At 57.7% G+C, this 24,879-nt stretch overlaps 9 protein-coding genes across 9 annotated transcripts; 6 read left to right on the forward strand and 3 right to left on the reverse strand.

Moving 5' to 3' along the window:
• Positions 1-400: 400 nt before the first annotated feature.
• Positions 401-1,710, forward strand: B0T15DRAFT_138235 (uncharacterized protein). Its single transcript, XM_062861849.1, has one exon. The coding sequence runs from the start codon at positions 565-567 to the stop codon at positions 1,639-1,641; it is 1,077 nt and encodes a 358-aa protein (XP_062722141.1). The 5' UTR covers positions 401-564; the 3' UTR covers positions 1,642-1,710.
• Positions 1,711-2,121: 411 nt separating this feature from the next.
• B0T15DRAFT_527043 (ankyrin repeat-containing domain protein) lies at positions 2,122-4,308 on the forward strand. The gene has a single exon (XM_062868944.1). The coding sequence runs from the start codon at positions 2,331-2,333 to the stop codon at positions 3,969-3,971; it is 1,641 nt and encodes a 546-aa protein (XP_062722142.1). The 5' UTR covers positions 2,122-2,330; the 3' UTR covers positions 3,972-4,308.
• B0T15DRAFT_509750 (Fip1 motif-domain-containing protein) lies at positions 4,254-5,448 on the reverse strand (the record flags this gene model as incomplete). Its single annotated transcript, XM_062867806.1, has 4 exons — positions 4,254-4,273; positions 4,461-5,122; positions 5,181-5,233; positions 5,263-5,448. 4 exons carry the CDS (start codon positions 5,446-5,448, stop codon positions 4,254-4,256), a joined length of 921 nt encoding a protein of 306 aa, XP_062722143.1.
• A 218-nt stretch (positions 5,449-5,666) lies between these two features.
• On the forward strand, positions 5,667-7,497 carry B0T15DRAFT_412566 (uncharacterized protein). Its single transcript, XM_062865407.1, has 3 exons — positions 5,667-5,839; positions 5,902-6,444; positions 6,506-7,497. Exons 1-3 carry the CDS (start codon positions 5,772-5,774, stop codon positions 7,353-7,355), a joined length of 1,461 nt encoding a protein of 486 aa, XP_062722144.1. The 5' UTR covers positions 5,667-5,771; the 3' UTR covers positions 7,356-7,497.
• B0T15DRAFT_527046 (DNA-directed RNA polymerase III, subunit Rpc31) lies at positions 7,498-8,810 on the reverse strand. The gene is made up of 2 exons (XM_062868945.1): positions 8,437-8,810; positions 7,498-8,375 (listed from the first exon to the last, which is right to left on the reverse strand). Exons 1-2 carry the CDS (start codon positions 8,584-8,586, stop codon positions 7,641-7,643), a joined length of 885 nt encoding a protein of 294 aa, XP_062722145.1. The 5' UTR covers positions 8,587-8,810; the 3' UTR covers positions 7,498-7,640.
• Positions 8,811-9,105: 295 nt separating this feature from the next.
• Positions 9,106-10,265, forward strand: B0T15DRAFT_509753 (uncharacterized protein; the record flags this gene model as incomplete). The annotated part of the gene is made up of 2 exons (XM_062867807.1): positions 9,106-9,226; positions 9,280-10,265. The coding sequence occupies 2 exons, from the start codon at positions 9,106-9,108 to the stop codon at positions 10,263-10,265; spliced, it is 1,107 nt and encodes a 368-aa protein (XP_062722146.1).
• Positions 10,266-11,221: 956 nt separating this feature from the next.
• B0T15DRAFT_395083 (uncharacterized protein) lies at positions 11,222-13,612 on the forward strand (the record flags this gene model as incomplete). The annotated part of the gene is made up of 5 exons (XM_062864764.1): positions 11,222-11,312; positions 11,362-12,683; positions 12,740-13,222; positions 13,310-13,435; positions 13,514-13,612. The coding sequence occupies 5 exons, from the start codon at positions 11,222-11,224 to the stop codon at positions 13,610-13,612; spliced, it is 2,121 nt and encodes a 706-aa protein (XP_062722147.1).
• A 953-nt stretch (positions 13,613-14,565) lies between these two features.
• Positions 14,566-21,265, reverse strand: B0T15DRAFT_430946 (uncharacterized protein). Its single transcript, XM_062865729.1, has 2 exons — positions 19,495-21,265; positions 14,566-19,441 (listed from the first exon to the last, which is right to left on the reverse strand). The coding sequence occupies exons 1-2, from the start codon at positions 20,767-20,769 to the stop codon at positions 15,035-15,037; spliced, it is 5,682 nt and encodes a 1,893-aa protein (XP_062722148.1). The 5' UTR covers positions 20,770-21,265; the 3' UTR covers positions 14,566-15,034.
• Positions 21,266-21,798: 533 nt separating this feature from the next.
• On the forward strand, positions 21,799-23,441 carry B0T15DRAFT_138381 (2-oxoacid dehydrogenases acyltransferase-domain-containing protein). Its single transcript, XM_062861850.1, has 2 exons — positions 21,799-22,248; positions 22,326-23,441. Exons 1-2 carry the CDS (start codon positions 21,937-21,939, stop codon positions 23,394-23,396), a joined length of 1,383 nt encoding a protein of 460 aa, XP_062722149.1. The 5' UTR covers positions 21,799-21,936; the 3' UTR covers positions 23,397-23,441.
• Positions 23,442-24,879: the final 1,438 nt, after the last annotated feature.

Genomic DNA, 24,879 nt, shown 5'->3' on the forward strand with positions numbered 1-24,879 from the left:
GAGACGACCGGGTTCTTAGCGTGGCTTATGGTTGAAAGACCCATTTTCCGGAGGGCGAGTATAAAGACAAAGGGAAAGAGCCGTCTTAGCCTTGCGTTTCGAGCATTTTCCGCCGCAACAAAAACAGGACCACCCTGCCATGCCCGGTACTTGTTGATGCCCGTTACAATCACCCGACGGCCGATGCATGAAGCAGGGTTTGTCTATCCATCCAGGCACGGTACCGCTGCGGGCCATCCCTGATCAACCGGAAGCGACTCCACCTCCGCCGACTTCAAGTCGGGCATCCAGCCTTTCTTTAATAACCCCCTCTCCCCGTCTCTCGTCCGGTGACGGCAGCATTCCCAGGTTGTTACAGAAGAGGTTTGTGAGCGAAGCAGACACGAAGTGCCGGACCATCGAACAGAGTCCCACACGACGGCGCGTCCCGGCAGTTGCAGCAAGCTTGCAGCCCCATCAGCAAGTCATAAGCCGCAGCGCCCGATGCAGGCGACATCGCACAACCTTAGCCGCAAGCGGATTCGTGTGAAGTCAGCACTTAGCGAGCATTAGGGCGCCCCGAAAATGCCAAGCGCCACCCCGCAACCACAGCTCAAAAAGAAGGCCAGTCTCCGAGATCGCCTGAGGGCATGGCAAAAGCCGGGAGAGGCGCTCGAAACCGTCACGGACGAGCCGAAACAACGCTTCATCTATGAACCAAAACATGCGGCCGCCGACTTTTCGCGGCTGGCGGTTTCGCCCGTAAGCCCAGTCCGGCCGCGATTCGCTCCGCCAATGCAGCCTCTGTGCGAGGATGGCGTTCCCATGTTCCACCAGGCAGGGCAAAGGAACCGCGATGACGATGGCCGGCCACCGAAAGATGACAAGCCAACAAGACGGCTATCACGACATGGCAGCCAACACCACCACTCATACGCGGTAGCAGAGGATCCCTTCCAGGCGTCCAATACGGCCGTGCACGTCCCAGTCAACAGTCGGCCTGTGGCATGGACTCCTACCGCGCAGTCGGTCGAGCAGAGGACGCAGGATCCGGCACCGTCCCAGCCCCTATCTGACTACGAATTATTCATAGCCCGCGCCGAGGCCGAAGACAGGGAGCGGCGCGAGCGGATCCTGCGCAGCATCTCGCAGCGGTCTGCCGCATATTCCGCGAGCCGAGTCAAGCCGGATCCTCACCGGCAGTTCGCAAGCGCTGGCTCCTCGTCGGCAGGGAGGACGAGAGATACCTCACAGCAGCGGAACAGCGGCAGCCGGTATGTTCTCGGCAGCAGCGGAAACGGCGGCGAACAGAACAAGCAGCAAGAGCAGGCGGGGAAGGGACACGGGTGGCGGCCGAGCTGGGCGTCGAGCACCGCAACGGGCGGGAGCGGTCCGGAACGGGGTTTGGAGAAGGAGGAAGCACGACATGTCCGGCCCCCACCCCGCGCCCGGGCACAGCAGCGCCGACCGAAGCCGGAGTCGGGCCCTGTTCAGCAGCCTCCGGTCGTGTATGGCGTCGATGAGAAGTTCGACCAGGCGCGTGAGTACCAGCCGCAGCAGACACGGACGCTGCGCAGACAGGCCAGTCTGACGAAACGGATTGTGGATTATATCCGACCGCCGAAAACTGCTGTTCGGCCGGTTGAAACGGTTGTTGAGTGAAGTCCCGGGCTTGTCTCCGCCTGGATTATGAGTGATAATGCATGATTCGAGGGTAGATCATCGGATGACACTTGCTATGGAGTTGGGGATATGCGGGATACCAAAAGTGAACTGAACATCAGATGTTGATATTATGCTTCATAAGCCCCTGTTGTTACGAGTGTCTGAAAGCTGACCAATGCATTGATGCACTCCTGAGCCCCTGAGCCCCTGAGCGAAGTATAGGCCAGTCCTCGCCAGCGCAGGTGGTGTGCTTGTGATGAAGACAACTAACAGCCAACAAGTACGTGGCCTGACATTTGGTGAGAGAATCAACCAAGGACCTTGCACCGAGTCTGACAGGTCCCGTCCTCGTTGCTGCTTCGGTGTTGACGATACCAGTATGGTTGGTAATCCGCCAAGACAAGCTGAGATTATTGCCAGATCGGGGCCCTTGAGTGATCAATGCACCGGCTAGACATTGTTCCGCCAGGGGTTCTTCTAACTCCCATCTTTCATCCGCCGTCTTATCTCGCCCATTCATTCCTCCTCGTGAGAGGTAACTAGTTGCTGCGTTTCGGTGCAGTGTTACCATCTGAGCGCGACGAACGTTCCATTGGCTGCGCCGCCTTAACCCCCTTGCGACCAGCGCGACGGCACCGCAGCAGCGGTTTCCGTTGCATCGACGAGCGCCGAGCCGCAGCAACGCGATGGCGCCGCATTCCCTCACCGCCCTGCCAATTGAACTCCTGGTCTTTGTCATTGACAACCTCGAACGCGTCGAGGACATCGCAGCCCTCGCGCTGACGGATCGACGGCTATATAGCACCGCGAACCCGCTGCTCTACCGGCGCGCAGTCGAGTGCAACGATGCGCGCCCCGTGGCCTGGGCCGCCCACCGCGGCTTGGTCGCCACGCTGAAGATGGCGCTTGCCGCTGGGGCGGACCCCTGCCGGGAGTTCAGCGACTGCGTAGCGGTGGAAGAATGGGAAAGGGCGACCGCGGCTGCTCGCACTGCTGCTCGGGCCGGCCGAGAGAAGGAGGCATGGGCCATGTGGGACCACGACCCCGGGCACGTCCCCGTTGTCGCGTGGTGCTCCGAACCCGACGACGACAGCGATCACGCCTCCACACCCGCGAGCAGCAGCTCTAGCACGGACCACTCCTCCCATGCGCCCAGTGGCAGCTCAGACCAAGAGTCCGATGCCTCCTCGCCGTACGAGATCCCGTCCTCACAGCGGAGCGATGTGGCCCCGGCAACGGTGCCAGCCAATGCCTTCCATCCAAACACGGTTTCGCGCTGGTTCTACGCAATGCACCTCGCCGCTCGTGGCGGCCATGACGAGATCATCAAGATCCTGCTGAGCCACGGCGCATCCGTCGACGTGCCCTCGCGCCACTTCTGCGCCTGCACCCCAGTCTACGGCATCCTCAACGCGCTCGAGTGCCCAGACCAAGTCGAAGACAACGAACCCCCGCTCTGGTCGCCCCTCCACGTCGCCATCTGCCACGGGCGCACCGAGACCGCCAAGCTGCTGCTCTCGCGCAAGGCATCCCCGCTGATGCAGACGCCCCTGGACTCCCGGTACAGCTTCGACCGCGACAGCCGAGAACCCACCCCATTCCCCACGGCCTTGCACCACGCCGCGGGCAGGGGGCTGACCGAGCTGGTGCGATACATCCTGGACAATAAGATCCAAACGGATGTGAACGTGCAGGACTTAACCACACTCACACCATTCTACTACGCATACGCCCACCGGCGATGGGACAGCACCGTCCCTTTGCTCCTCTCCCTCGGCGCGAACATCGACTGCGAGACCAAGATGTACATCCCCTACACCGCCATCACCCCGCTGGGCGAAGCGTGCCGGCTGGGCGACTTCGCGGTAGCCGACCGGCTGATCGACCTCGGCGCCGACGTCAAGCGCGGGTTCATCGCCACCACGTCGCCGGGCGGCTGCCTGACGCCGCTGCACATGTGCTGCATGCGGTCGGCGCAGGCCGTGGGCGAGCCCAAGGAAAAAGGGGAGGACGATGAAGCGCGTGGAAGGGCACGCATGCGCACCATCGAGAAGTTGGTTCGGAAGGGGGCGCAGCTCGATGCGAGGGACTGTTTTGGGAGTACGCCGCTCATGGCGGCCGTGCAGAGCTGCAATACCTTTGCGCTGGAGGCGCTGAGTCTTGCTGGAGCGGATGTGGATGAGGATGAGTATGGGGAGAGGGTTGGGGTTGGGAAGAGGACCGCTGGCCGGGCTGTTTTGTCGTCGTCGTCGTTGTCGTCGAAGCGAAGGGTGAAGGAGGGTGGTGGTGTGGTGCGTAAGCCGGTCACGGCGTCGTCCGGGATGTAAGGAGGAAGATTGTTTGTGTATGGAAGTGATTTTTGTAAGTGGCGAGGACCAGAGATATCTCCAGTGGCCACTGTAACGATACCCAACCTACTGTACTCTGCTACTTCTAGTTCTTTTCTTGTCGGGTCACGAGAGGGAGAAATACCCCTTCGTGATCGATAGTTGCTCGACAGGAATGTGATGATAGGACGAAACAAAGAACCACGGAGTGAACCATCACCGCAATTGCAAAGCTTCCATGAACTGATGTGTTCATTCCCAAGGGGTATCGACCTCGTACACTTAATACAATACAACCTGACCTTCACAGTGAGGTAAGTATCTACCACCTCCTGCCCCTTCCTCTCCCTCCTCTCCCACCTCCCCCACCCATCTGCTGCTCATACCCATACCCCTGGCCCTGACCGCCTCCAAACCCTCCCCCAAAACCCTGCCCCTGCCCTCCCTGACCAGGACCACCGGGCCCCCCTCCACCGCCGCCAAACATACCCGCCATGGCGCCCATATCCATCTGGCTCGGATCCATGCCACTCGCCATCATCTGCTGCATCATCGCCTGCATCTCAGGCGACAGGCCCTCCATGCCAGGCGGCATCATCGCCCCACCCTGCCCGCTCGCTGCCTGCGCGGCACCACCAGCCGCACCCACACCCACACCAGGCATCCCGCCGCCCGGCGCCCCAAGCCCCGGCATGCCGCCCATCATCATCAGGTTGGTCATCTCCTCCATCATCTTCTTGTTACTCTGGGCGATCGCCTCCGCGTTGTACTCGCCCCGCAGCGCCTCCTGCTTCTGCGCGTACAGCGCCCACGTGAACTCGTCGAAGCCGTAGTTGAAGTAGTCGCTGAGCACGGCCCCCGGCTTGCGCCAGGGCTTGTCGTTGTCCGGCAGGTCCTCGTCGATGCTGACTTGCGTGAGCGGTTTGCCTGTTGGTTTGTGGATCGGGATGGCGTTGACGTCTATTTTGGAGGTGGAGACCGGCGGGTGGGCGTCTGCGGTGATGGTGGTGTTGGGAGCAGTGCTGTTGCTGGTGGCGGTTGCGGATTGTTGGCGGGGCGATTCGCGCTTTATTTGAGTGGGTTTGATGGAGGCTGTTTCGGAGGAGGCGGAGCGCTGGGGGATGTTTTTGATTTCGCTATAGCGTGATTGCCTGGAGGTTGTGATGTTAGCTGCGGTGAGGACGGTGAAGGAAAGCAGAAGCAGCTCACGGTGGAGGGGCAGGTTTGGAGCTGTCTTTCCGTTCGGTGATGATGTCGATATCCTGAGAATGTCAGTCGATGTGTTGGTTACTCTCCGGATAGGGGAACCAACTGAATCATCGTCTTCGTCCATGGCCCCTCCTTCGTCCTCCTCTTCCCCCTCTTCGAGTTCCTCATTCGGCTCCTTCTTGGGTGCAGTTGGTGGAGCTTCGGGTTGCGCAGCGGGAGCTTGAGGCTCCTCGGGGGCATAGAAATCGTCTTCGTCGTCGATATCCATTGTGGGCGGCGGAAATCAATTAACAGCGCTAAAATGTTTGTTGATACTCTAGGATCTTTCGTCGTAGTTGAACGGAGCAATGCAAGTTGCACGACGTAGTTCAGTTTGGATGATTGACCCAGATGCGACCGATTGGGGCAGGCGGTGAAACACGACCCTAGCCGAACGCGTCAAAAAGGGTGAAGTTGGGTGGGGCGAGGAAGCTGTCAACAGCCATTCACAAAACAGCAACCATCGGGTAACAAGTGACGACGGCAAACGCTCCAGTTGCTGTATGTTTCGTGGTTTGCACTTGCTATCCCTTGCAGCAGAAGGTCGCGGCAATGGCGCTTGCACGGTCCGCTAGCGGTCCTGGAGGGCTGAGCGTCAACACGGGCTCGTCCAATCTGTTGTAAGTGTGGAATGTGTCTTCCCAACTGCGACATGCAAACAGAGCTAATTCCCATCGCACAGTGGAACCAACACAAGCCAGGCTCCAGCAGGAGGCGGGCTCTTTGGGACCGCGACTTCTCAGCCCGCGCAAGGAGGATCTTTGTTCGGCACGGCAACCTCGCAGCCTCAGCAGACTGGGAGTCTTTTTGGCTCGACGACCACACCAGCTTCGCAACCTCAGCAGACCGGCGGCCTCTTCGGCCAGACGACGGGAACCACGAAACCGCAGCAAACGGGGAGCTTGTTCGGGACAGCTACTGCCCAGCAACAGCAACCGCAATCACAACAAACAGGAGGAGGAGGGTTGTTCGGGAACACGTCGTCGCAGCCGGCACAGACAGGGGGCCTTTTCGGCGGAGCGACACAGGCACAGCCGGCGCAAACTGGGGGATTATTTGGTGGCTCAACGACACAGCAGCAACAGCAGCAGTCTCAGGCTACGGGAGGGCTCTTCGGCGGCCAGAGTTCAACCACCGGCGGAATGTTCGGTGCTAAGCCGGCGGGGACGACGGCCGGGGGCGGGCTGTTTGGGCAGCCGGCGAAGCCGCAGACGGGCGGTCTCTTGTGAGTCCAACCCCTCGTTTACTTTCTCATCACGGAACTCACACTTACACACCAATTCCAGCGGTGCCAGCCAACAGCCCCAGCAGCAGCAACCCAAACAAGTCGGCCTGACAATGGGCCAGTCGACCGCCGCGCAACAACAAGTCGTGCCCGGAGTGCGCATCGACCTCAGCAACATCAAATCCACCACCCGCTTCAACGACCTGCAAGAGTCGCTCCAGAAGGAGATCGCCATGATCGACGAGGTCATCCAGAAGTGCATCAAGGACAAAGAAGTCATCGACGCCTTCATGCCGTCGCACGGCGACCAGCTGGCCGCCATCCCGACCGACGTGAGCTTCGTGTCGCGCAAGTCGGAGGGCGCGCACAACGCGCTGTCGAGCGACATCGTCGCCATCGACCAGCTGCGGGAGCTGGTCAAGCAGGACGCGGGCCACGCGCGCCTGTCGTTCAAGGCGATCGACAACCTCAAGCTGCCGACGCAGTACCACCAGGCCGGGCTGTGGTCTAATAGGGGGCAGCAGGTCGGCGGCGGAGCGGGCGCCGGCGGCGGGGTCGGCGTCGGCGTCGGCGTCGGGGATGCGAACGAGCAGAGCAACTCGGATCTGATCAGCTACTTCTCCCAGACGGCGAGCGAGATGGACGAGATGATGAGGAAGCTGGAGCAGAACCTGGGCGAGATCGAGGTGCATCTGCACGGGGTCCAGGGTAACATACTGGAGCAGATGCAGCGGGTGGCCGCGCAGTCCAAGAGTGTGGCCCAGGGCGGCGTGGACGAGAGGGTTATTGAGCTGGCGGGTGTGCTACGCGACTTTGAGGAGAGTATTCTGAAGGTTGCTGGGGTTGTCGGAGGCGTCCGGGAGGGAGTCACGGAATTGCAGCTGAAGGACTTCATAGGCCACGGCAGCTGAGCGGCAGAGCGCGGTTAGGGCGCGTAATCGGCGGAATAGGAAAGTGTACAACATTTGCGGGTGAATTAGTAGAGTGTTAGCATACCCGATCACCACCTAGATGTTTGTATTCATCGCATGCAGGAACAATTGACATCAAAATGGTATCTTCACACCGTTACGGTGGCTGGCGTTCTCCCGCGAGGTCTATCCCGACTTTCTCCATACGCCAAGAGAAATGCAAATGGCTGCCGCAACAACCTCTACTTATAAACCGACAGCTACGCGCCCAAAATCCCCGCAAAATCAGAAGTAATCACCCCCGTCATCCCCGCCTTCGTCATAGTCTTCATCGTCCTTATTCCCATCAAAGTAGGCCTCGGCATTGTAGTCGTCCTCCTCGTCGTCCTCGTACTGGTCGTCCTCCTCGGCCTCGGCATCCTCGTCATCTTCCCCATTGTTCTTGACCCAGTCATCGTCGTCCTCCCCAGACAGGAAAGCCTCCTCCTCACCGTCCTCGTGCCGCTTCTCCACCGTGTTGAGCAGCTGCAGCGCCTTGTCGAGGTTTGCGCCGCCGTCGAGCACCTGCTGCTGTCCGTCGGGGAGGAATACCTCCTCGGCTGTCCTGTACGACGTGATGTTCGACAGCCCCAGCGTCTTGGGGCCCACCCGCCGCCGCTTGGCCGCTGGCCCCCCGCTCTGCTCGTCATCGCCGTCTAGTGTGGCGTGTAGCTCGGGCGGGAAGAATTCTTTGGCGAAGGGTCGCGATCCGAGGTTGGGCAGCGTCCGGGGCGCTTTCTGGAACTTGTGCGAGTAGGTGGGCACGGAAGTGAACGGGTCGACGGTCGCTTTCGTGGTCTGGCCGTAGCGCTTGTTGAGCTGCTCCTGGCCGTACGTGCGGGCCGTGGTGGAGGCCTGGGCCCAGGTGCGGGCTTGTGTGTAGAGAGGGCTGTCTTGGCACTGTTCACGGAAGATGAGGAAGTAGGATACTTGTTTTTCTTCCTTTTTGGAGAGTGGAGGCGCTTTGGGGATGTTGTAGGGCTGGCGGAGATCGGTCAGCTACAGTGCGCAGACAATGATGGGTTGATCTGTCTTGACGTACGGGGAAGCGCTCAGACGGCTTGCCATCAAGCACAATGTCCGAGTCCATTGCCCAGGGCACGCTGTTCTGGGCAACGGCTCTCCTGCCGTTGATGGGCGGCCCGCGCCCACCACGGCCTCCTCGCCCGCCTCGTCCGCCCCGTCCAGACATTGTCGCGAGGTGGGATGAGCAACGGGTGTCACCTCATGAACGTGTTCAGGATGCGCTACGTAGTAAGAAACTGATCTCGTGAATATTCGGTGACTTGACGAGTCGAGAACAGCAAATTGATGAGTCGAATTAGCTCTGAGGTACCAGATAAGTATTGTACGTCACAGATGATGGAAGCGTTGATGAGACCGCGAGTCCAATGCTGGCCAAAAATTCAGGCGGGGCGCGCTTGGACCCCTGTTGCAGTTCCTCAGGCCGGGTTCCATGTGATAAGCCCCGCCCTGTCCACAGTCCCGCAGGTGCCTGCCCCGCGCCCCACACCAGCTACTAACTTCCAGATTATTATCAGCTGTTCCTTCTCCCTTGTCAATGGAAGTGTTGCATTGTTCAGCGTCCTTATCATCTTCCAACACCACCTAACCTACGGTCTCTAGCAGATTCCAGGTTATTACCTTTGATCTAAATCGTGCAATCTACAGAGACAATATTACAGGAGAACAACGCGAAGATATCTTGAACATGGAAACCACCCCTATCACAGGGCTGGACGAGCTTGACAGGCACCTTGATGAGCTCCTGCACGATCCAGAGCTTGTCTTGAACCCAAAGCTCTTTGACGATGTCGAGCTGCAACTTACAGGTGCGCCGTCCCGTAGGTGCTCTCTCTAGAGCCCAGCTAATGCGCCCCAACAGATGCCAACATCCCGCTGCTAATCCCCCGTTTCCTGCCGCGGCTCACTACGATCCTGAAGCGGTACACCCATGACCCCGCCGCGATTGTCAGCTTAACAATCAAACTCCTGAGGCCAGTGCCATTCGACAATGTGTTGCAACTGGCCTCGTTGGATGAGCTCGTCCTAGCGCTCGACTCCCCGGCGCCGGCCGCGAACCTCCTGGCCATGGCGGTCCTCCACAAAGCCGCAGCCGACCCCGGCCATACGGCCATGCTCTGCGACTTCAAACCCCTAGTCGAAGCCTTTATCCGCTGCTGGCTGGCCGCACCGCAAGTAGAGGTAGGGCAAAAAGGCTGCAAAGTGCTCGGGGACCTCCTCGATGTCGACTGCGAGCTGCCGCCACCAGGCGGCTCCTCACATACCGCTCTGGTAATACGCAAGGCACCCGGCCGGGGCAGTCTGTGGCGCCTCATCTTCCAAGACACAGCCACGTACGGTCTCCTCCTGGATCTGATATCGGGTCGCCACCCGGACACGACGGGCAACCCGCACCAGCTATCTCTCGCGCAGGGTCGCGTGCTGCGCATCCTGCCCAGGCTAGCATCCATCAACTTCCGCGCCGTGAGCCACTCCAACGTCACACCGCCGACGCCGGTCCACCTCACGAACGGGCACTCGAACGAAGACGACACGGCTCCGCGACCGGGAGAAGGGCTGCTGCAGTATGCCGCGCTGAGGATGGTGCAGAGGTCGGACACGCTCATGCACCTGAGTCTGGTGGACTTCTTCGAGACGCTGGTCAGCCTGATGCGCGTGACGGAACACTCGGCCCTGGAGATGGACACGCTGCGGGCAATACTCAGCGAGGCCACGGCTAGGGACGAGGTCTTGAGGGAGGCGCTGCTGACCCTGCCGGACAGGACCGTTGAGGAGGAGGCTGATGACCTGAGGAGGTGGTTGCTGGAGGTGATGCCGGGGGAGGCGGTGAGATTGGCGATGCGGTGACGTGATGTGTGACGGGTGAGCATCCGATACGGAAAGATACGGCAATAAAGTTCAGGAATACTAGTAGTTGGTCGGGTGAGCATGGCGTTTTCTTTAGATATCCCAATGGTAAAGCATCCCTGATGCGGGCTATTCTCTGACTACCAGAAACTAACGTCTCTTTGGAATCAGATCTGATGTACCTCAGGTGGCGTATGCGATATTAGTGCCAGGCGACTTCCAAGTTCCGGTACACGTCCCAGTGGAGGTGGCCCGGCACTGGTCAAACTTACAGCGCACGATACAACGGCCCGGTATGGTTTGGCCCATCCCGAGAGGCCGCTGGCGTTTTTGACCAAAACCTCGCGGCTGTTGAGGTTTCGGATGCTCTCTGGTACTGACACAAACCCATCCAAATGCTCAATATCGTCGTGACAGGCTCCTAAAGCCAAGGGGCAGAAGCCCTGAAGCCATAAGCTAGCAGGCAAGAGGTATATTAGTTTACGGGCAAACAGGGCCCAGAAAACTAGGATTCACGCTCATCTCTTGGTGTACAGATATTGGACGAGGAAGTCCCAAGGAACTCAACACCTTCTAACGTGGCACTAATTTGCCCTTGCCTACCTTACTGAATTACTAGTACCCGACATCAGTGTTGTTGCGGTTTTAAGATCAGGCCCCCTGTTGCTTGGTACTAGCTCCGCTCTACGTAACAAAACTTTCGAGGGATGTCCTATGGAATTGTATTTACTAGTACCCTATACGGAGGTACTAGTACTGCACCTTCCCCGCGTCGACATATGTGCGCTGCCAGTGAAGCAACCAAAATGCGCCTCATCCCTCGTTTCCTCAACAACTCAGGAGCGGAGGACATTCGAATTAGTCTTGCACCGCCTCGATCTGCAGGGCACCATTATTACTAGTTGTAACCTTCGCCTTCCCGATACCTCATACATCACTCGTTTTCTGTTTAGAAAATGGATACGCGCATTTTCTCGTGTCCCATCTGCGGATGGATGATCTATGACCAGGCGGGTTCGGTCTCATGGAGGAACGAGTTTCGCGGTCGTGAGTGATTAAACGAGCCAACAAAAGGACAGAACTGACAGAATGCAAGTCTGCACGAGTTCGGAAGGTCTTATGCTGACCGGGGTCGGTCGGTACACCGACCCGACCCGAGGAGCTTTCATCGCCCCCCGGAATCCAAGCGCTCGATGGGATGACCCCGGCTATGAGAGCCCAGACGAAGATCAATTCGGTGCGATGAGCCAGCCGGAAATCAACGGCAAGCGTGGTTTGATTTTCCATGCCGCATGCTGGTCTCTGCTGGAGCAAGCATTCTATCCTAACCCGGTTCCGCATGACAGGCTGTTCGAAGTTTGCGATTCTCTACCGTATGTCATGGACGGAAGCAGTCTGAATTGGGGCCATGATTACGGAGGACTCGCCATCCTCAAAGACAAGGAGTTCTTTCCTTGGGAACCGCGGTTTGCAGATCGCTACTTCCCAGAGGGGATCTACCATACTGCCTACAGCGTCGATCCCTTTCCCGTGGCCGAAGTCGAGCAGATTCTGACCGAGAGACCTCAGGCGCCTCCAGTGATGTTTACTAGTAGTTCGTCGGTTCCAAAAGCGGCCGCGTTTCCGGGCCATGACCCATTCAACTCGCTTCCCGTGGAGCTATGCTCAGCCATCGCCGAGTATCTGTCGACGTCAGATGCCTTGAACGCTCGTCTGTCGTCGAGGGCGTTCTGGCACTTGTTCGACAGCCAGCAGTTCTGGGCATCGCGGTTCAAAGCCGGCTCGGATCGCTCGTGGCTCTTCGAAGTCCGAAATCAAAAGGACGGTAGAAACTGGCGCTGGCTGTACCATCGCACCGCCCTCAACCGTGTCAAGGAGGGCTTGCTGAACAGGAGACGGATATGGGCTCTTATTCAGGGCATCAAGGCCATTTTGGAGCTGCGCTGGAGAGAGCTGCCCGCTGACCTCCCACCAGCCTGGCACCTGGATCCAGAGCATGAAGGGGAATGGGTGCTTGCGGCGGGCAGTGTGCGGGAGGAACCCGAGGGCTTTAGCCAACTGGAGGAAGGTTGCCGACGCTTCAAGAGCCAAAAGCTCAGGATCGCAGGTCATATTTCTCGCATAGCCGTGTCAACCGTCCGTCTTGGCAGTTTGGAGTATATTGCTGGAATATCGCTTACGACTGCCGCGGGCGAAGTTGTCCGGCTGGGATACAGTAACACAGCGGAACGGTCTGTGCACCTCGCCGGGTTGGCCGGTTTCCGGTTGGCGGTCGGATTACACGGAATCCATGGTCTTCAATGCATTGATGCACAAACGTGGGAACCCACCGCCTGGCTGGGGAATCCTGACGGCGCGCCCAGGACTGAACGAGCCGTCGGGAAGGCCGAGGTTACGGCGCTTGAGGTTGGCTTCGATGTAGAAAGCCCGTCCGCCATATTCTCGTCTTGCCTTTCTAACCTTAACTCGGATAGGCATTCAAATTGGTCAGCATTGCTGTTAACAAGCAGCCAGACACCACCACCACCGAACCACCTGAGCAAGATAAACTAAGGCACTCGGCACTATGGTATCCAGACGTCCCGCCCCCAGCCGTGGGCCTGAACGAGGATTGCTTCATGCCGCTCCCACCCTACACAAACGGATTCAGGCCGCTGTTCTGGACTCGTTTCGGCGGGCCCGAGGGCCGATACCTCCGAAATCTGACCAAGGTCACCGTCCGCCTTTTCCACGGTTTACGCCGCATCGACTTCTCCTTCGACACGGAGGAGGTCCCCACTGGCTGCCGAAGCTTCGGCCGGTATGGGGATACGGAAGACTTAGAAGCGATTGAGTTCCCGATAGATGGACCGAGAGGGGAGGTCATTGACCGGGTCCAAATCTGCCAAGTATACCCCCCTAAGGGTTCATACGTTGCTGGCTGGATCCATGCCGAAGGCGCGCTGAAGTGGCTCAAGGTATGTTACTACTAGGTTTTCCCCTTTATGCTATGCTCCGGTCCGGTTGCTGACAACGGTCATCCACCAAAAAAAAAAAAAAAATAGTTGTATACGAACCGCGGAAAAACGGGCGAGGTCCGCACCCGGGTCAGATGGCGGAGCAACGAATGGAAGGTCAGGGACATCTCAGTGGCCCCGGGGAGTGCGATCACCGGCCTTTTCGGTGCCCAGGTATGTAGCTTTCCTTGGACGACGCCATAGGTATAAAAGAGTACACAATAGCTTACTGGTTCTCGATTCCTGAAACAGTACCGCAATCATGGATTACCCATCACGGTCCTGGGCGTTATGACTGAACCTATACCAAACATGGGAGCAGGGGGAGCAAAGGTGAGCTTAGATCGATAAGAGATATAGTACCAAGACAACTTGCCATAGGTTCGAGCACTTGAATGGGTCTGTGCTGGCAGAGATATCAGTTCGAAACAGACAACTCCAGCAGGCCTCACACCCGCCGGATTGCTAGCCGTTTCCTCGGACACTCTGGTTGGTTGCTTACGATAGAAGTTACTATGGACTAACTCTCTTCTATCTCGACAGAGCCACAGAAACGTCCACTTAGACACAGACCTCCCACCAACGGGTGGCTGGGTTGGGGGCGACGGGGAGGTTAAGAAAAGTGCTGAAAGCAGGGGCAGATGAGAGTACAAGCTAGGCAGGGCACTGGAAGTATAGATGTAGCATGAACAGCAGGGCAGAAAAGACTGGAGAAACGGGGCTCTCCATGTACTTGTATCGTATTGTAGAATACATACATAGTTATTAGTAGTCAGAAACCCAGGTCCACCCCCCAGAGTACTCAGACTCCTCAAGCAAGCAATACAATACAACCTATGTATGTTAAGTAACCCCCCTAAGTTCATCAAAAAGTGGATGATACTCAGTCACTGGCCATATCGTACAATACTAGTAATGGACAGAATCAGTGTCAATTATTACCAAGTGAAGGCATGAAGCACCACGCTCGGCTACTCACTCAGGGCCGGGAAGCATTGCAGGAAACTACAGGGAGAGAGCTCTGGGGTTTCTGCAAGCTCCCAAAAGTGCAGGGAATAATTAACGTTAGCGTCGGGATACAACACAGCTCGGGGGGAAGGGTGCGGGGGGAAAGGTGAGAGAGAGAGACCCCTTGGAGCTCCTACAATACAAGACTTCACTGAAGGAAAAGGGGCATTGCCATGGGAGAAGGCGCCCCGTCAACGCCCCAGATATACATAACTCCAAGTTGTGGCATGCGTTAGTTGTTGAATGTACTTGCTTGGGAGCCACTTCCTGGTTTGAGAGTTCCTTATCGCCAGTCAGGGGAACCGCATTTCTCTGAGCCCTCTAGTACAGGGGGATATGCGCCATTCGTGAGCAACCGATCGTACTCAACTTGAACCCTTGACTCCCGGCAGAGACTTGCAAGTAGACATCCGGGCATCAGTACTATAACCGCAACGCGTGCGCTCCGAGCCAGGCTTATATGATGCCAGGGCAGCAGGATAGGTACTCCTAGGTTCCTCGCTTTCCACAAAAAAAGCTGGTACAACTCTTTGGACTACCTTATGTTAGATACTACAATGAAAAATACAATGTCCCGCCGATGATGACCATCAGTTTTTGAACCTCTAAAGCGCAATACAAGTCTATAAGAAGCTTGCAAGTTGTGAACATAAGGCAAGTAAAGTGTGTGAAGCCTCCCTTTCAAGAAACGAACTCCGAAACAAACTCCTCCTTAGATTGCTTTCGCAACAACATCCACACACCTCTGTGGCTGTGATCATCCCATCACACCTTACCCATGACCTGCCTCGACGGATCGTCACTCAAGCTGTCCATGCTGGGGGAGTGGCGCGGGCCGGCCGAGGGAACAGAGAGCACGCTACTGCTCCTCTCACGCCCCCCTGCTCCACCATGATTATTACTAGTAGTATTCCCCTGCCCAGCAGCAGTAGCAGCAGTGACCGAACCCGTCATCGTCGTCGTCGTCGTCGTCGTCATGCCCGCAATCCCCAACCCAACCTCCCCAACCCTCCTCAGAACCAGCAGCAGCGCGGCCCGCAACTCCTGCCCGAGATCCTTGCCCAGCAGCTCCACGACCAGCGGATAGAAGCTCTTGATGTGGGCCTCGAACCCGTCACGGGGAAATGCGGCATAGCCCTCGAGCACGTCCACGACGACGGGCCGCCAGGCAACGATATTCCTGTGCTGGCTCTCCTCGTCCAGCGCGATATACCCCCGGATGATGTCCTGGCACAGCGGCACCAGCGCGCTCTCGACGTCGGCCTTGCTGCCCTGCCGCTCCGGGGAGGTGTCGCCGAACATGCGGAAGAGGATGGCCACGTAAGTGGCAGCGCTGCCGGACTCCTGCTTGAGCAGGTTCGGCGGCTGCTTCATGAAGCCTTCGCGCCAGAGGCGCATGCGCAGGTCCTTGTCGGCGTTGAAGCGCTTGGCGAAGAGGAAGGATTTCTTGAGGAGCGCCATGAGCCGGAGGAGCTCCGGGGAGGGGATCTGCGCGTACACAGTGTCGTTGCTGAACAGCTCGTTGACTGTCTCGATCATGAGCAGTTGTAGGACGCAGCGCGAGATGATGCGGTTGAAGAAGCGGCGGCGGGCGGCCGTGACCACGACGGGTTGTTGTTGCAGCGGGTTGTTGGGCTTGAACTCTTCCAGTTGTTGGTTCGGGGTTGCCGCCATGGCGGAAGGGTTTGCCGCTGCTGGCGCCGTGTTACTGGTGGTGTTGTTGTTCTCGTCAGCATCGCCGTTGGACGACTCGGGCGCTGGGCCGTGCCCGTTGGCCTCGGCGCCGTTGATCTTCAGCGACTTCTCGTCGACGGGCGGGGTCTCGGAGGTCGGGCTGAGGGCGCCGCCGAGTTCAAGTCCGCTCGGCGGAGGGGAAATCGACGCTGTGGAGTGGATCGTCGTGGCCGAGAACAGCTGGTAGGCTGTCGTCCTCTCGAACAGCTCGCAGAACGCCCCGACGATCTTGGCCCAGTGCTCGGGGGTGAACTTGGTTACGTTCTGGAGGATGAGCTGCTGCAGGCAGTTGCTTCCTATCCGGGCGATGGTGTCGTTCTCCTGGCAGATGCACAGCGCGAGAAGTTCGAGGAACCGGTCTAGCATGTACTCGAGCGCGTCGAAGTAGTGGGTGAAGAGCGTGATCATGTTGCGGAGCGCCTGGATCATCGTGGTCGACAGCCACACGGACAGCTCCTCGTGGTTGAGCGCGTTTGTCATCTCGGGCCGTGACCGCAGGACCATAAAGATGGGATACAGCTGCTGCCTCCAGAGGATGTCCCAGAATTCCGACGGGAAATCGCCGCCGTACCGCAAGAGTGTCTCAAAGAAGTAGTTGAGCGCATTCGACCGCACCTCGAGGTCCTCCCCGGTCATCAAGACGTCGTGGAAGGCAAAGAGGACGGGGAACCAGAACCCTTCCTCGACGGACGTGCGACTCTGCTGGGCGGGCGACTTGGGATTCGGCTCTGGCTGGTTGGAGTCAGCTGCCGACTTCTGTTGCGACAGGGGGCATTCCGGCGTCTTGAGCATTGTGGGGATGATGGACTTCAGCGTCTCCATGGCCTGCAGGCTCTTCTTCTGGAAGCGCATGTTCTTGGAGAACTCGGTGAGGCAGACGATCAGGTCCGTGAATGCGCCCTGAGAAATGACCACACCGAACCGCGTCCGGTAAACTTGCGTGACGTTCTCGTAGGCCAGGTTGACGATGCTCTCGTAGGGCTCCCGCGCGGCGACAGTGAAGACACCAAACATGGTCCGCCAGCCGGACCGGATGTTCTCTCCCCTGGCCTGGATCATCTGGATGAGGCAGCGGAGGATCATGTCCTTGACCGTGATGTTGCTCGAGTTGGACATGACATGCTCAAAGGGCTTGAGGAAGTCCTTCTGAAACTTGAAGCCGGCCAGCTCTTCGATCTCCATGAAGCGCATCGAAAGCTGACGCAGCGAGTCCAGGGCGAAGAAGACGATGGCGGTGTTGGCGTGGCAGCCGACCCGGTTGAAATGTTCTCCCAGGACCTCCCAGATGTGGCTCCATTCGAACCTGACACGGGTCATGTTGTAGTAGCTGATCTCGACGATCTTCTGGAGACTGTACGTGCGGGGAGAGTCGTTCGACCCGGACACCCTGATCTCGTCCCAACTGACTTCTGTCAGTGCCCGAGCAAAGTGGATGATCGCGTCCCTCGACAGATGGGCCGTATTTGTAAATATCCTGTCGACACTCTTGATGACCTCGTCGGACCTGCTCTCGAGTGCAATTTCCAGCGAGACGCCTTGCGGGCCAGTCGGAGCTCGGGGCCGGTTTCTCCTGACGGAAGAGGTTGACTTGCGAGAGTCGCTGGTCTCGGTTCGCGATGGTACGAAGCGGGCTTTGGAGACGTCCGGAACGGCGCTTTCGTCGACGCCTCCCGATATCAGCTGGAGCCGATCGAGCTGGCTGATGCAGAGGAGCACATCCTTCCACGACTCCTTGAGCCGATTGCCCTCTGTCTGAGCAACGTCGAGGAGCACCTTCAGGGCTTCGACATTCTTTGTCTGCATCTCTCGTGGATTGTTGAGATTGGCCGTGTTCTTGAGCACGGAAATGAAGGCTTCGCGAGGGGTTGCGAGGTCGAATAGGCAGGCTATCCTCGTTGCCAGCTTCATCCCCTCCAGGCACAACTTGTTAACATCGAGGTTATGCGTCTTCTGGAGAAGGCTAGAGAGCGCGGAGAAGAATGACATCCACGTTGCGTCGAACATTGGACCAGCGTGCTTGAACGAAGTCGCTGAGATGAACTTGGCGCCCCCTTTCGTGGCGCTCTTCCGCTGGCTGCGGTAGAGGTCTCGGAAGAGCTGCTCAGACCGCAGAGAGATTTCTTCAGATTGCTGCACATATGCCTCCCGCTGCAAGTCACGCCCGACGTTCGAGAAGGCCTGGCCAAGCCCTGCAGCCAGCCCCCCTGACTGCGCCGTGAGGGTCCCAGCCGCAGCCGCAGCTTCCCGCTCGCTCTTCAGCACAATCTCGTTGCTGGCAATATCGTCGTAAATGGCGAGGAGGTATTCGTCTGGGAGGTCGGCGTTGTCGTTGATGCCGCGGTTGTTCTTGATGAATTCAGCCTTGGACATTCGGTTTACTATTTTGCTGCTGTGCAGATCCGTGTTCAGCAGGATGACGGAATACGCGAGCACATAAGGGGTGTCGGCGTTGGCGAATGCGTTCGGGTTGCCCGTCATGTACCGATGGGCAAACTTGAGCATGAAGCGGTCGATCTTCTGCGCCTCTCCCGGCAAGCGGAACGCCTGCAGGAACTCCCGGAGCGCATCGACGAAGCGCTTCTTGCTGAAGTCCATCATGTCGACGAACGCGTGCATGATGTCGACGTTCTTTTGATCACCCTCGCCGAGGAACTCGCCTATCTGAGCCTTGTCCAGACGATCTTCGCGCAGCAGGAACCGAGCAATATCCTCGGGCTTGTCGCTTGCTATGAAACCCTCCTTGATAAGGAGCTTGATACCATGCTTCGGCTTGAAGTTGAAGACCTTGATCGCATTGACCATGGCCGTCTTCCTCGCTTTTTCCTTTTCCAGCTGATCGGGGTCGTCATCAATGACAGGGGTGGATGGGGGAATTGGCGTGTCCATCCGGGACGCTGTGTCGCTCGCCGAGGGATCAATGGAGTCTCGGAGATCGTCGCTTGAGACCCTCCGCTGCACATCACCGCCTGTGCCGTTGATCTCGGGCCTTCCCGGCTGTGACCATTGCACTAGTGATCTCAACGTCTCCACTAGGGAGTCGAGGGCCGCTCGCTTGAGCACATACTCCTTGGGTATCTCGCTGTCTGTTTCGTGATGTGTCGCAATGAGAGCGACCGAAAGCGGCGGGGGCAAAACGCTCTTGATCTGCCACTCGCCGCCCGCCGTGGACTTGGAGCGATTCTCTTCAAACTGCTGCTCTTGAGTCGGGGGGATGGGTATCGACGCCGTCGCAAACCGCGACAGGTCTTCTACGATACTCTGGAAAATGTTGTCGACATTTCGGTCACAGTCGTAATTGAGATAGATCTCCACAAGAGCCCGGGGGTCCTCGCATAGTCTCTTCAGGATGCCCACAAACGCGAGTTTCTGCGACAACGGGGCATTCTTCCGAGCCAGGAGGGCGAGGTAGATCTCATTCATGAAGACAACAATCTCGTTCTGTGGTTGTGGGATCAGCTCAGTACGTCGCACCCGTGGAAACTGGAACCGACCTTGAAGGAGGACCGCATGTACTTCAGCATCAACCAGAAGATCTCGCAGCATATATCGAAGACCCTGTCCACTGAACTCGCTCCATTACGGGTGATGCTTAGGCAGAGGTAATACTTGATGGCCTGCAGGAAGTTTGTGGGCTCGTTGTTCTTGCTGTTCCTGATGGTACACAGTGGCGAGGTGAAGACGGTAATGTTGTTGTTAAGGAGCGTGTGGATGAGGTGGAGGGAGATCAGCTTCGAGCGCATCGGCTGTCCTCGGAGGTCATAGAGTTGGTCTGGCGGCAAGACTTTTGTCGACAGATTGCAAAAGGAGCGGAACACCAGGTACGCATCCCGGATGTATGCCTCGTCTTCGGCGTCTAGCGACTCCGGCGTCTCCTCTTGGGAGCTTTCAGGGATGCTCTGCTCGGAGACGGACCTCGCTACCTTCTTCATGGGCTTGACCTGGCTAACCATGGTGGGCCCATCGCCCATGTGGGAGTCATCGAAGCTCTTTCGATTTTCCAAATCCTTCAGAGTGAGCTTGCCAGCGGCTTGATCGTTCGTCTCGGAAGGACCGGCGTCTGAGACGGCCTCGTTGGACGCGTTAGCCTCGGTAGCGTCCTCGCTGTCGGCGTCGGCCTTGGCCGCCTCGGTATCCTGGTCATCGGATCGGTCCACAGCTAAGCTACTCCGGCTCGCCTTCAGCTTCCCTAGGTTTTGACGTGCCTCCTTCATGTGCAAGCGAGTCTTCACTCTCTCGAACACCGTACCGACCATCTGCGTCAGGGTCCCCTGCGCCACCTGCTGGTTCGCCGTACTCCGGGACAGCAGGAAGATGTTGTAAACCTGCCGCACCGCCTTGAGCAAGCCCGCGCCATGTACGATAATCTTGTCGTTTAGAACCGCAGCAAGCAGGGACTTGACGATCTGCAGTTGGATCTCGACCAACGTCGTCTCGCCCTGGAAGCAGTCGCATATTGTGTCGATGGCCCTCTCGATGAGGGGCGTCTGTTCGGCACCATTCTGGCCAGCGGAAGAGGAGGGCGCGGAGAAGTACGAGTACGAGATCAGCTTCCCGATGCAGTCAAGCGCGGTGGTGGTGAGGGGGACAGTGCCGGATTTCGTGGCAAGCTGCAAGGGGGCGAAGACAACTTCAGGATCGGGCAGCTGCTGGTCGTTTTCTTTGATAGCCGCGAGGGCTTTCTCGGCGAGCTCGGCGAGCTGCTTGTTGCGGCCGGCTTGTGCGGCGATGATGTCCAGCGAGGACACCACGAATTTGAGGGAGCTCATGGCGCGCCAGCGTTCCGCTAGGGGCAGTTAGCCATCCGCAACAGCCCGTCAGCGCATAAGTGTGGAAAGGAGCCGAGCAGATCCGGTCAAGGTGTGGTTCCTGGGCGGAGCAGTTCTTGTGGTTCGTCTGTTCCGTGCCTTTGTTGACCGGCTCCTTACTCCTGCTTAGCTCGTCAACCCCAAATCACGATCCTCTCTGCTTATGCAAATAACCCGGGGCTTGCCGATTGGCGCATGCAGAAGGAGCACAATTGTTGGAGTCGTCGGGGGTCCAAATGTCGCTTGTCGACCGTGCGGCGCGCAATCCAATGCCGAAGATGCAGCGCTTTCGACAGTACCAGTGTATCCGTGGGTATCCGTAATTGCTGGAAGATGACAGCAAACGTTCGCCCTCGTTGCTTTCACTGTGGAACCCGGTCCGTAACTGACGCGGCCCCGACTCCCTAGCTGGCCAGCACTGCGCTTGCTTGTCTGCGCCGGCTCCCTGGTTCGCTATTCAGGGCTCTAAATTGCTCGGTTCAGGGCCCCTGGCTTGCTTGGCAGATTCCAGCCGCAATCCACCTGTCAGTTTAGTACCTATGGTCAATGATCTGTGGCTCAGCTGGCATAAAAGCCGGTGATAGCAGTATTGAGGGGTGGTATGATAGGCGGCGTTCTTTTGACCTACGAGAATTTATACTAATGTTCCATTACATTGGTAAGTTTCAACATTCAATTCCATTCGAGTTCTATCCCGAAAACACCACCCGCATCTCACAAGTTCAGGTACTTCGTCGACAGCGACTTCCCAAACAGTTCGATCAACATGTGGCTGACCAGTACTGGTCTGTGCACATCGGGCGTGTTATCGGATCGCCGATGTTGATTGGTGTTCGCACCGTCACATCCTAGTCGTCCAGATTTTGGTGAACGGAAAGCTAAGCTTTCCCAACGAGTTGAATCCTGTAGAAAAAACTGGTCCCCCGACCTGCATCACCACCCTCGTCGCCCTCCGATTCCCGGCCTTCCGCCTTTCTTCCATCTGCATCCGTTCCTTCTCAATTGGCATCGAGGTCGCTGCCCGGACTCATCTGGGGTGCAATCCGGCTTTCCCGTTTGCGCATTGAACGCTTTTTTTTCTGTTCCGCGCCCCAACCTTTTTCAGCCTTCCCTCACCACATCTCCAAAATGCTCGTCCCAGCGATCCGGAGGCAAGCCCTCCAGTCCGCCAGATTTGCGCGTGTTGCACTTCCCAGTTTAACAAGATGGTATGCTTCTTACCCGCCGCACACCGTTGTCAAGATGCCCGCGCTCTCGCCGACAATGACGGCGGGAAACATCGGCGCGTGGCAAAAAAAGCCCGGCGACTCCATCGCGCCCGGGGAGGTGCTTGTGGAGATTGAGACGGATAAAGCCCAGATGGACTTCGAATTCCAAGAGGAGGGTGTTCTCGCCAAGATTCTCAAGGAAACTGGTGAGAAGGACGTCGCGGTTGGCAATGTAAGCATAGCTATCTCAACATGTGGGCGACGTAACCGGCCCGGCGTTTGATAACTAACTCAGGCCCACCTTTACAGCCAATCGCCGTCATGGTTGAGGAAGGAACCGATATCAGCGCCTTCGAGGGGTTCTCGCTCAAGGATGCCGGCGGGGAGGCTGCTGCTCCCGCCCCTCCGAAGGAGGAGAAGCCCAAATCCGAATCTGTTCCCGCTCCGGCACTGACCCCAGCTCCGGAGCCCGAAGACACCGGATTTGGCGGCAAGCTCGAGCCTGCTCTTGAACGTGAACCCAACATTTCTGCTGCGGCCAAGAGGCTGGCTATCGAGAAGGGCGTGTCCCTGAAGGGCCTCAAGGGTACCGGGCCCGGCGGCAAGATCACCGAGGAGGATGTGAAGAAGGCTTCGTCTGCTCCTGCTGCTGCCGCCACCGCTGCGGTCCCGGGTGCCCTGTATCAGGACATTCCGATCAGCGGCATGCGCAAGACAATCGCCGCGCGCCTCAAGGAGTCGGTGTCCGAGAACCCGCACTACTTCGTCACTTCCAGCCTCTCGGTATCGAAGCTTCTCAAGCTGCGCCAAGCCCTCAACAGCTCCTCCGACGGCAAGTACAAGCTTTCAGTCAACGACTTCTTGATCAAGGCCATGGCTGTGGCCTGCAAGAAGGTTCCGGCGGTTAACAGCTCCTGGCGTGACGGCGTGATTCGCCAGTTCAACACCGTCGACGTCTCCGTCGCCGTGGCCACCCCTAACGGCCTCATCACCCCCATCGTCAAGGGTGTTGAGGGTAAGGGCCTTGAAAGCATCTCCAATGCCGTCAAGGAGCTTGCCAAGAAGGCCCGTGACAACAAGCTCAAGCCTGAGGAGTACCAAGGCGGCACCATCAGCATCTCCAACATGGGCATGAACCAGGCCGTTGAGCGCTTCACCGCCGTCATCAACCCCCCACAGGCGGCGATCCTGGCCGTTGGCAGCACCAAGAAGGTTGCCATCCCCGTGGAGAACGAGGACGGTACCACGGGCGTCGAATGGGATGACCAGATCGTCGTTACCGGTAGCTTCGACCACAAGATTATCGACGGCGCGGTCGGTGCGGAGTGGATGCGGGAGTTCAAGAAGGCCATTGAGAACCCTCTTGAGCTGCTTCTCTAAAACTCCTCTCTCCATTGCGGTTAGTGGACAAGGCTGTACGACGGGCCGGAATGTGTGTTCAGGGAATCCAGATTTAGCCCACCGAGGCACTATAGAGGGGAATGGGAAACTCGGCGCAGATAGGAAGGGGCACTCAACGGCAGTTTCAACTCCGAGGCCACCCGGAGCCTGCGTGGCACTCGCGGCGGTTCAGGCTTCACTTTGCCATGAAGACCGTCGGCCAATAGCCATCCCTGTGTGATGATTACCGAGGGCATTACGGGCTCTTATGTCTTGTTGTTTGTACAATGGCCACAAATTAATCGCGTTCAGGGTTGTTTAATCGAGCATGGAGTTTCGGCCACAACCAGATCCCTGGGTCTGGGAGGGTGACGCTCGGGCAGATCAACCCTCGAAGTGACATGAACTGGAATAACGACGCTAGAATATGGGTCATTAAATCACTGCACGGCAAGCTTCCAGGTTCATCTGTCAGGACACAACAGGCCTGCTGGTAGCAAGCCAACTTTCACCAGTGGCGTGATGAGCCCACAGTCTCGCCATACAGAGCCTCAAGGCGAGCTTGGCAACGTGATATTTGCGACAGCCTCCTGTTATTCTTGAGTGGTCTTCGATCCTCGGTCTGCATCCGAAAAGTGCATCACTTATAGGTATCCTCCTGGCCGCCCCATTACACTATTGTTTACCTACTTTCTCGAAAAACTACACCACGGTGCGGGGATTTTGGTTAGCTTCTTAGCTCTTCGTTCTTTTATTATTAGGCAACTACTTATCCTCCTCGGGGCGCAGTAGCAGATCGGCGATGTTGCTTAGTGAGAATGTGATGTTTGCCCTCTCGTGTTACAGAGGGGAGGTGTCCATGATTGTGTAAGCAAATCGATGGGGATATCGCGGTTCCGAAGGGACCGAAACTCCGGTTGGCCCCGTGCGGTGCGAGCTTCAGGGATAGATGACTGTGGAAGAATGTAGTACGTACACTATGTACATGCACACCGCTTGATCTTGAGAGTTGGTGATGGAAGAGTACCAGGTATGCAGCGGAGATGTTTGTCATCGATGAGATCTCCCCTACCAACCAACCATCGGGATCAACAACGTTCGGGAACTTCGGGCTTCAACCGCAAACAACCAGAAACTCCAGGAGCGGGCCGGACTCGGGTGGGGAGATCATGGTGGGACACCGTCGCGCCTGCCGTCGCTGCGGAATCTCCTTATCTCCGAAACTCCCTTGGCGTCCTTGCCCGGATACTTACGGATAAATCAACGTCAGTTTCGTTGAGATGACGTTGATGTGCCGACGGCCAAAGTTTACGCCGGGTTCATACTCGGGTCTCGCTCCCTCCAAGAGGAATACTACACTACCCTTTGTTGGGCCTGCACGTGTATCTCGGATGAGGCTATGTTCCGTGGAATGCGCTTTTTATTCGTTGCCTCCGACCAATGGTGATCATCTGCCATCGATTCTCGCTTTTTTTCTTGGACT

The sequence above is a fragment of the Chaetomium strumarium genome, assembly GCF_033439665.1.
Source record: "Chaetomium strumarium strain CBS 333.67 chromosome Unknown B0T15scaffold_3, whole genome shotgun sequence".
Taxonomy (NCBI): domain Eukaryota; kingdom Fungi; phylum Ascomycota; class Sordariomycetes; order Sordariales; family Chaetomiaceae; genus Chaetomium; species Chaetomium strumarium.

Excerpts from the sequence above, each read along its gene's own strand:
- B0T15DRAFT_138235 (XM_062861849.1), top strand. The coding sequence starts at position 565 with ATGCCAAGCGCCACCCCGCAACCACAGCTCAAAAAGAAGGCCAGTCTC.
- B0T15DRAFT_527043 (XM_062868944.1), top strand. The coding sequence starts at position 2,331 with ATGGCGCCGCATTCCCTCACCGCCCTGCCAATTGAACTCCTGGTCTTT.
- B0T15DRAFT_138381 (XM_062861850.1), top strand. The coding sequence starts at position 21,937 with ATGCTCGTCCCAGCGATCCGGAGGCAAGCCCTCCAGTCCGCCAGATTT. Across the intron at positions 22,249-22,325 it reads AGGACGTCGCGGTTGGCAAT|CCAATCGCCGTCATGGTTGA; the intron begins GTAAGCATAGCT and ends CCACCTTTACAG.
- B0T15DRAFT_527046 (XM_062868945.1), bottom strand. The coding sequence starts at position 8,586 with ATGTCTGGACGGGGCGGACGAGGCGGGCGAGGAGGCCGTGGTGGGCGC. Across the intron at positions 8,376-8,436 it reads AGCCGTCTGAGCGCTTCCCC|CCCTACAACATCCCCAAAGC; the intron begins GTACGTCAAGAC and ends GATCTCCGCCAG.
- B0T15DRAFT_412566 (XM_062865407.1), top strand. The coding sequence starts at position 5,772 with ATGGCGCTTGCACGGTCCGCTAGCGGTCCTGGAGGGCTGAGCGTCAAC. Across the intron at positions 5,840-5,901 it reads ACGGGCTCGTCCAATCTGTT|TGGAACCAACACAAGCCAGG; the intron begins GTAAGTGTGGAA and ends CCCATCGCACAG. Across the intron at positions 6,445-6,505 it reads CCGCAGACGGGCGGTCTCTT|CGGTGCCAGCCAACAGCCCC; the intron begins GTGAGTCCAACC and ends CACCAATTCCAG.
- B0T15DRAFT_430946 (XM_062865729.1), bottom strand. The coding sequence starts at position 20,769 with ATGAGCTCCCTCAAATTCGTGGTGTCCTCGCTGGACATCATCGCCGCA. Across the intron at positions 19,442-19,494 it reads ACATGCGGTCCTCCTTCAAG|AACGAGATTGTTGTCTTCAT; the intron begins GTCGGTTCCAGT and ends CCACAACCACAG.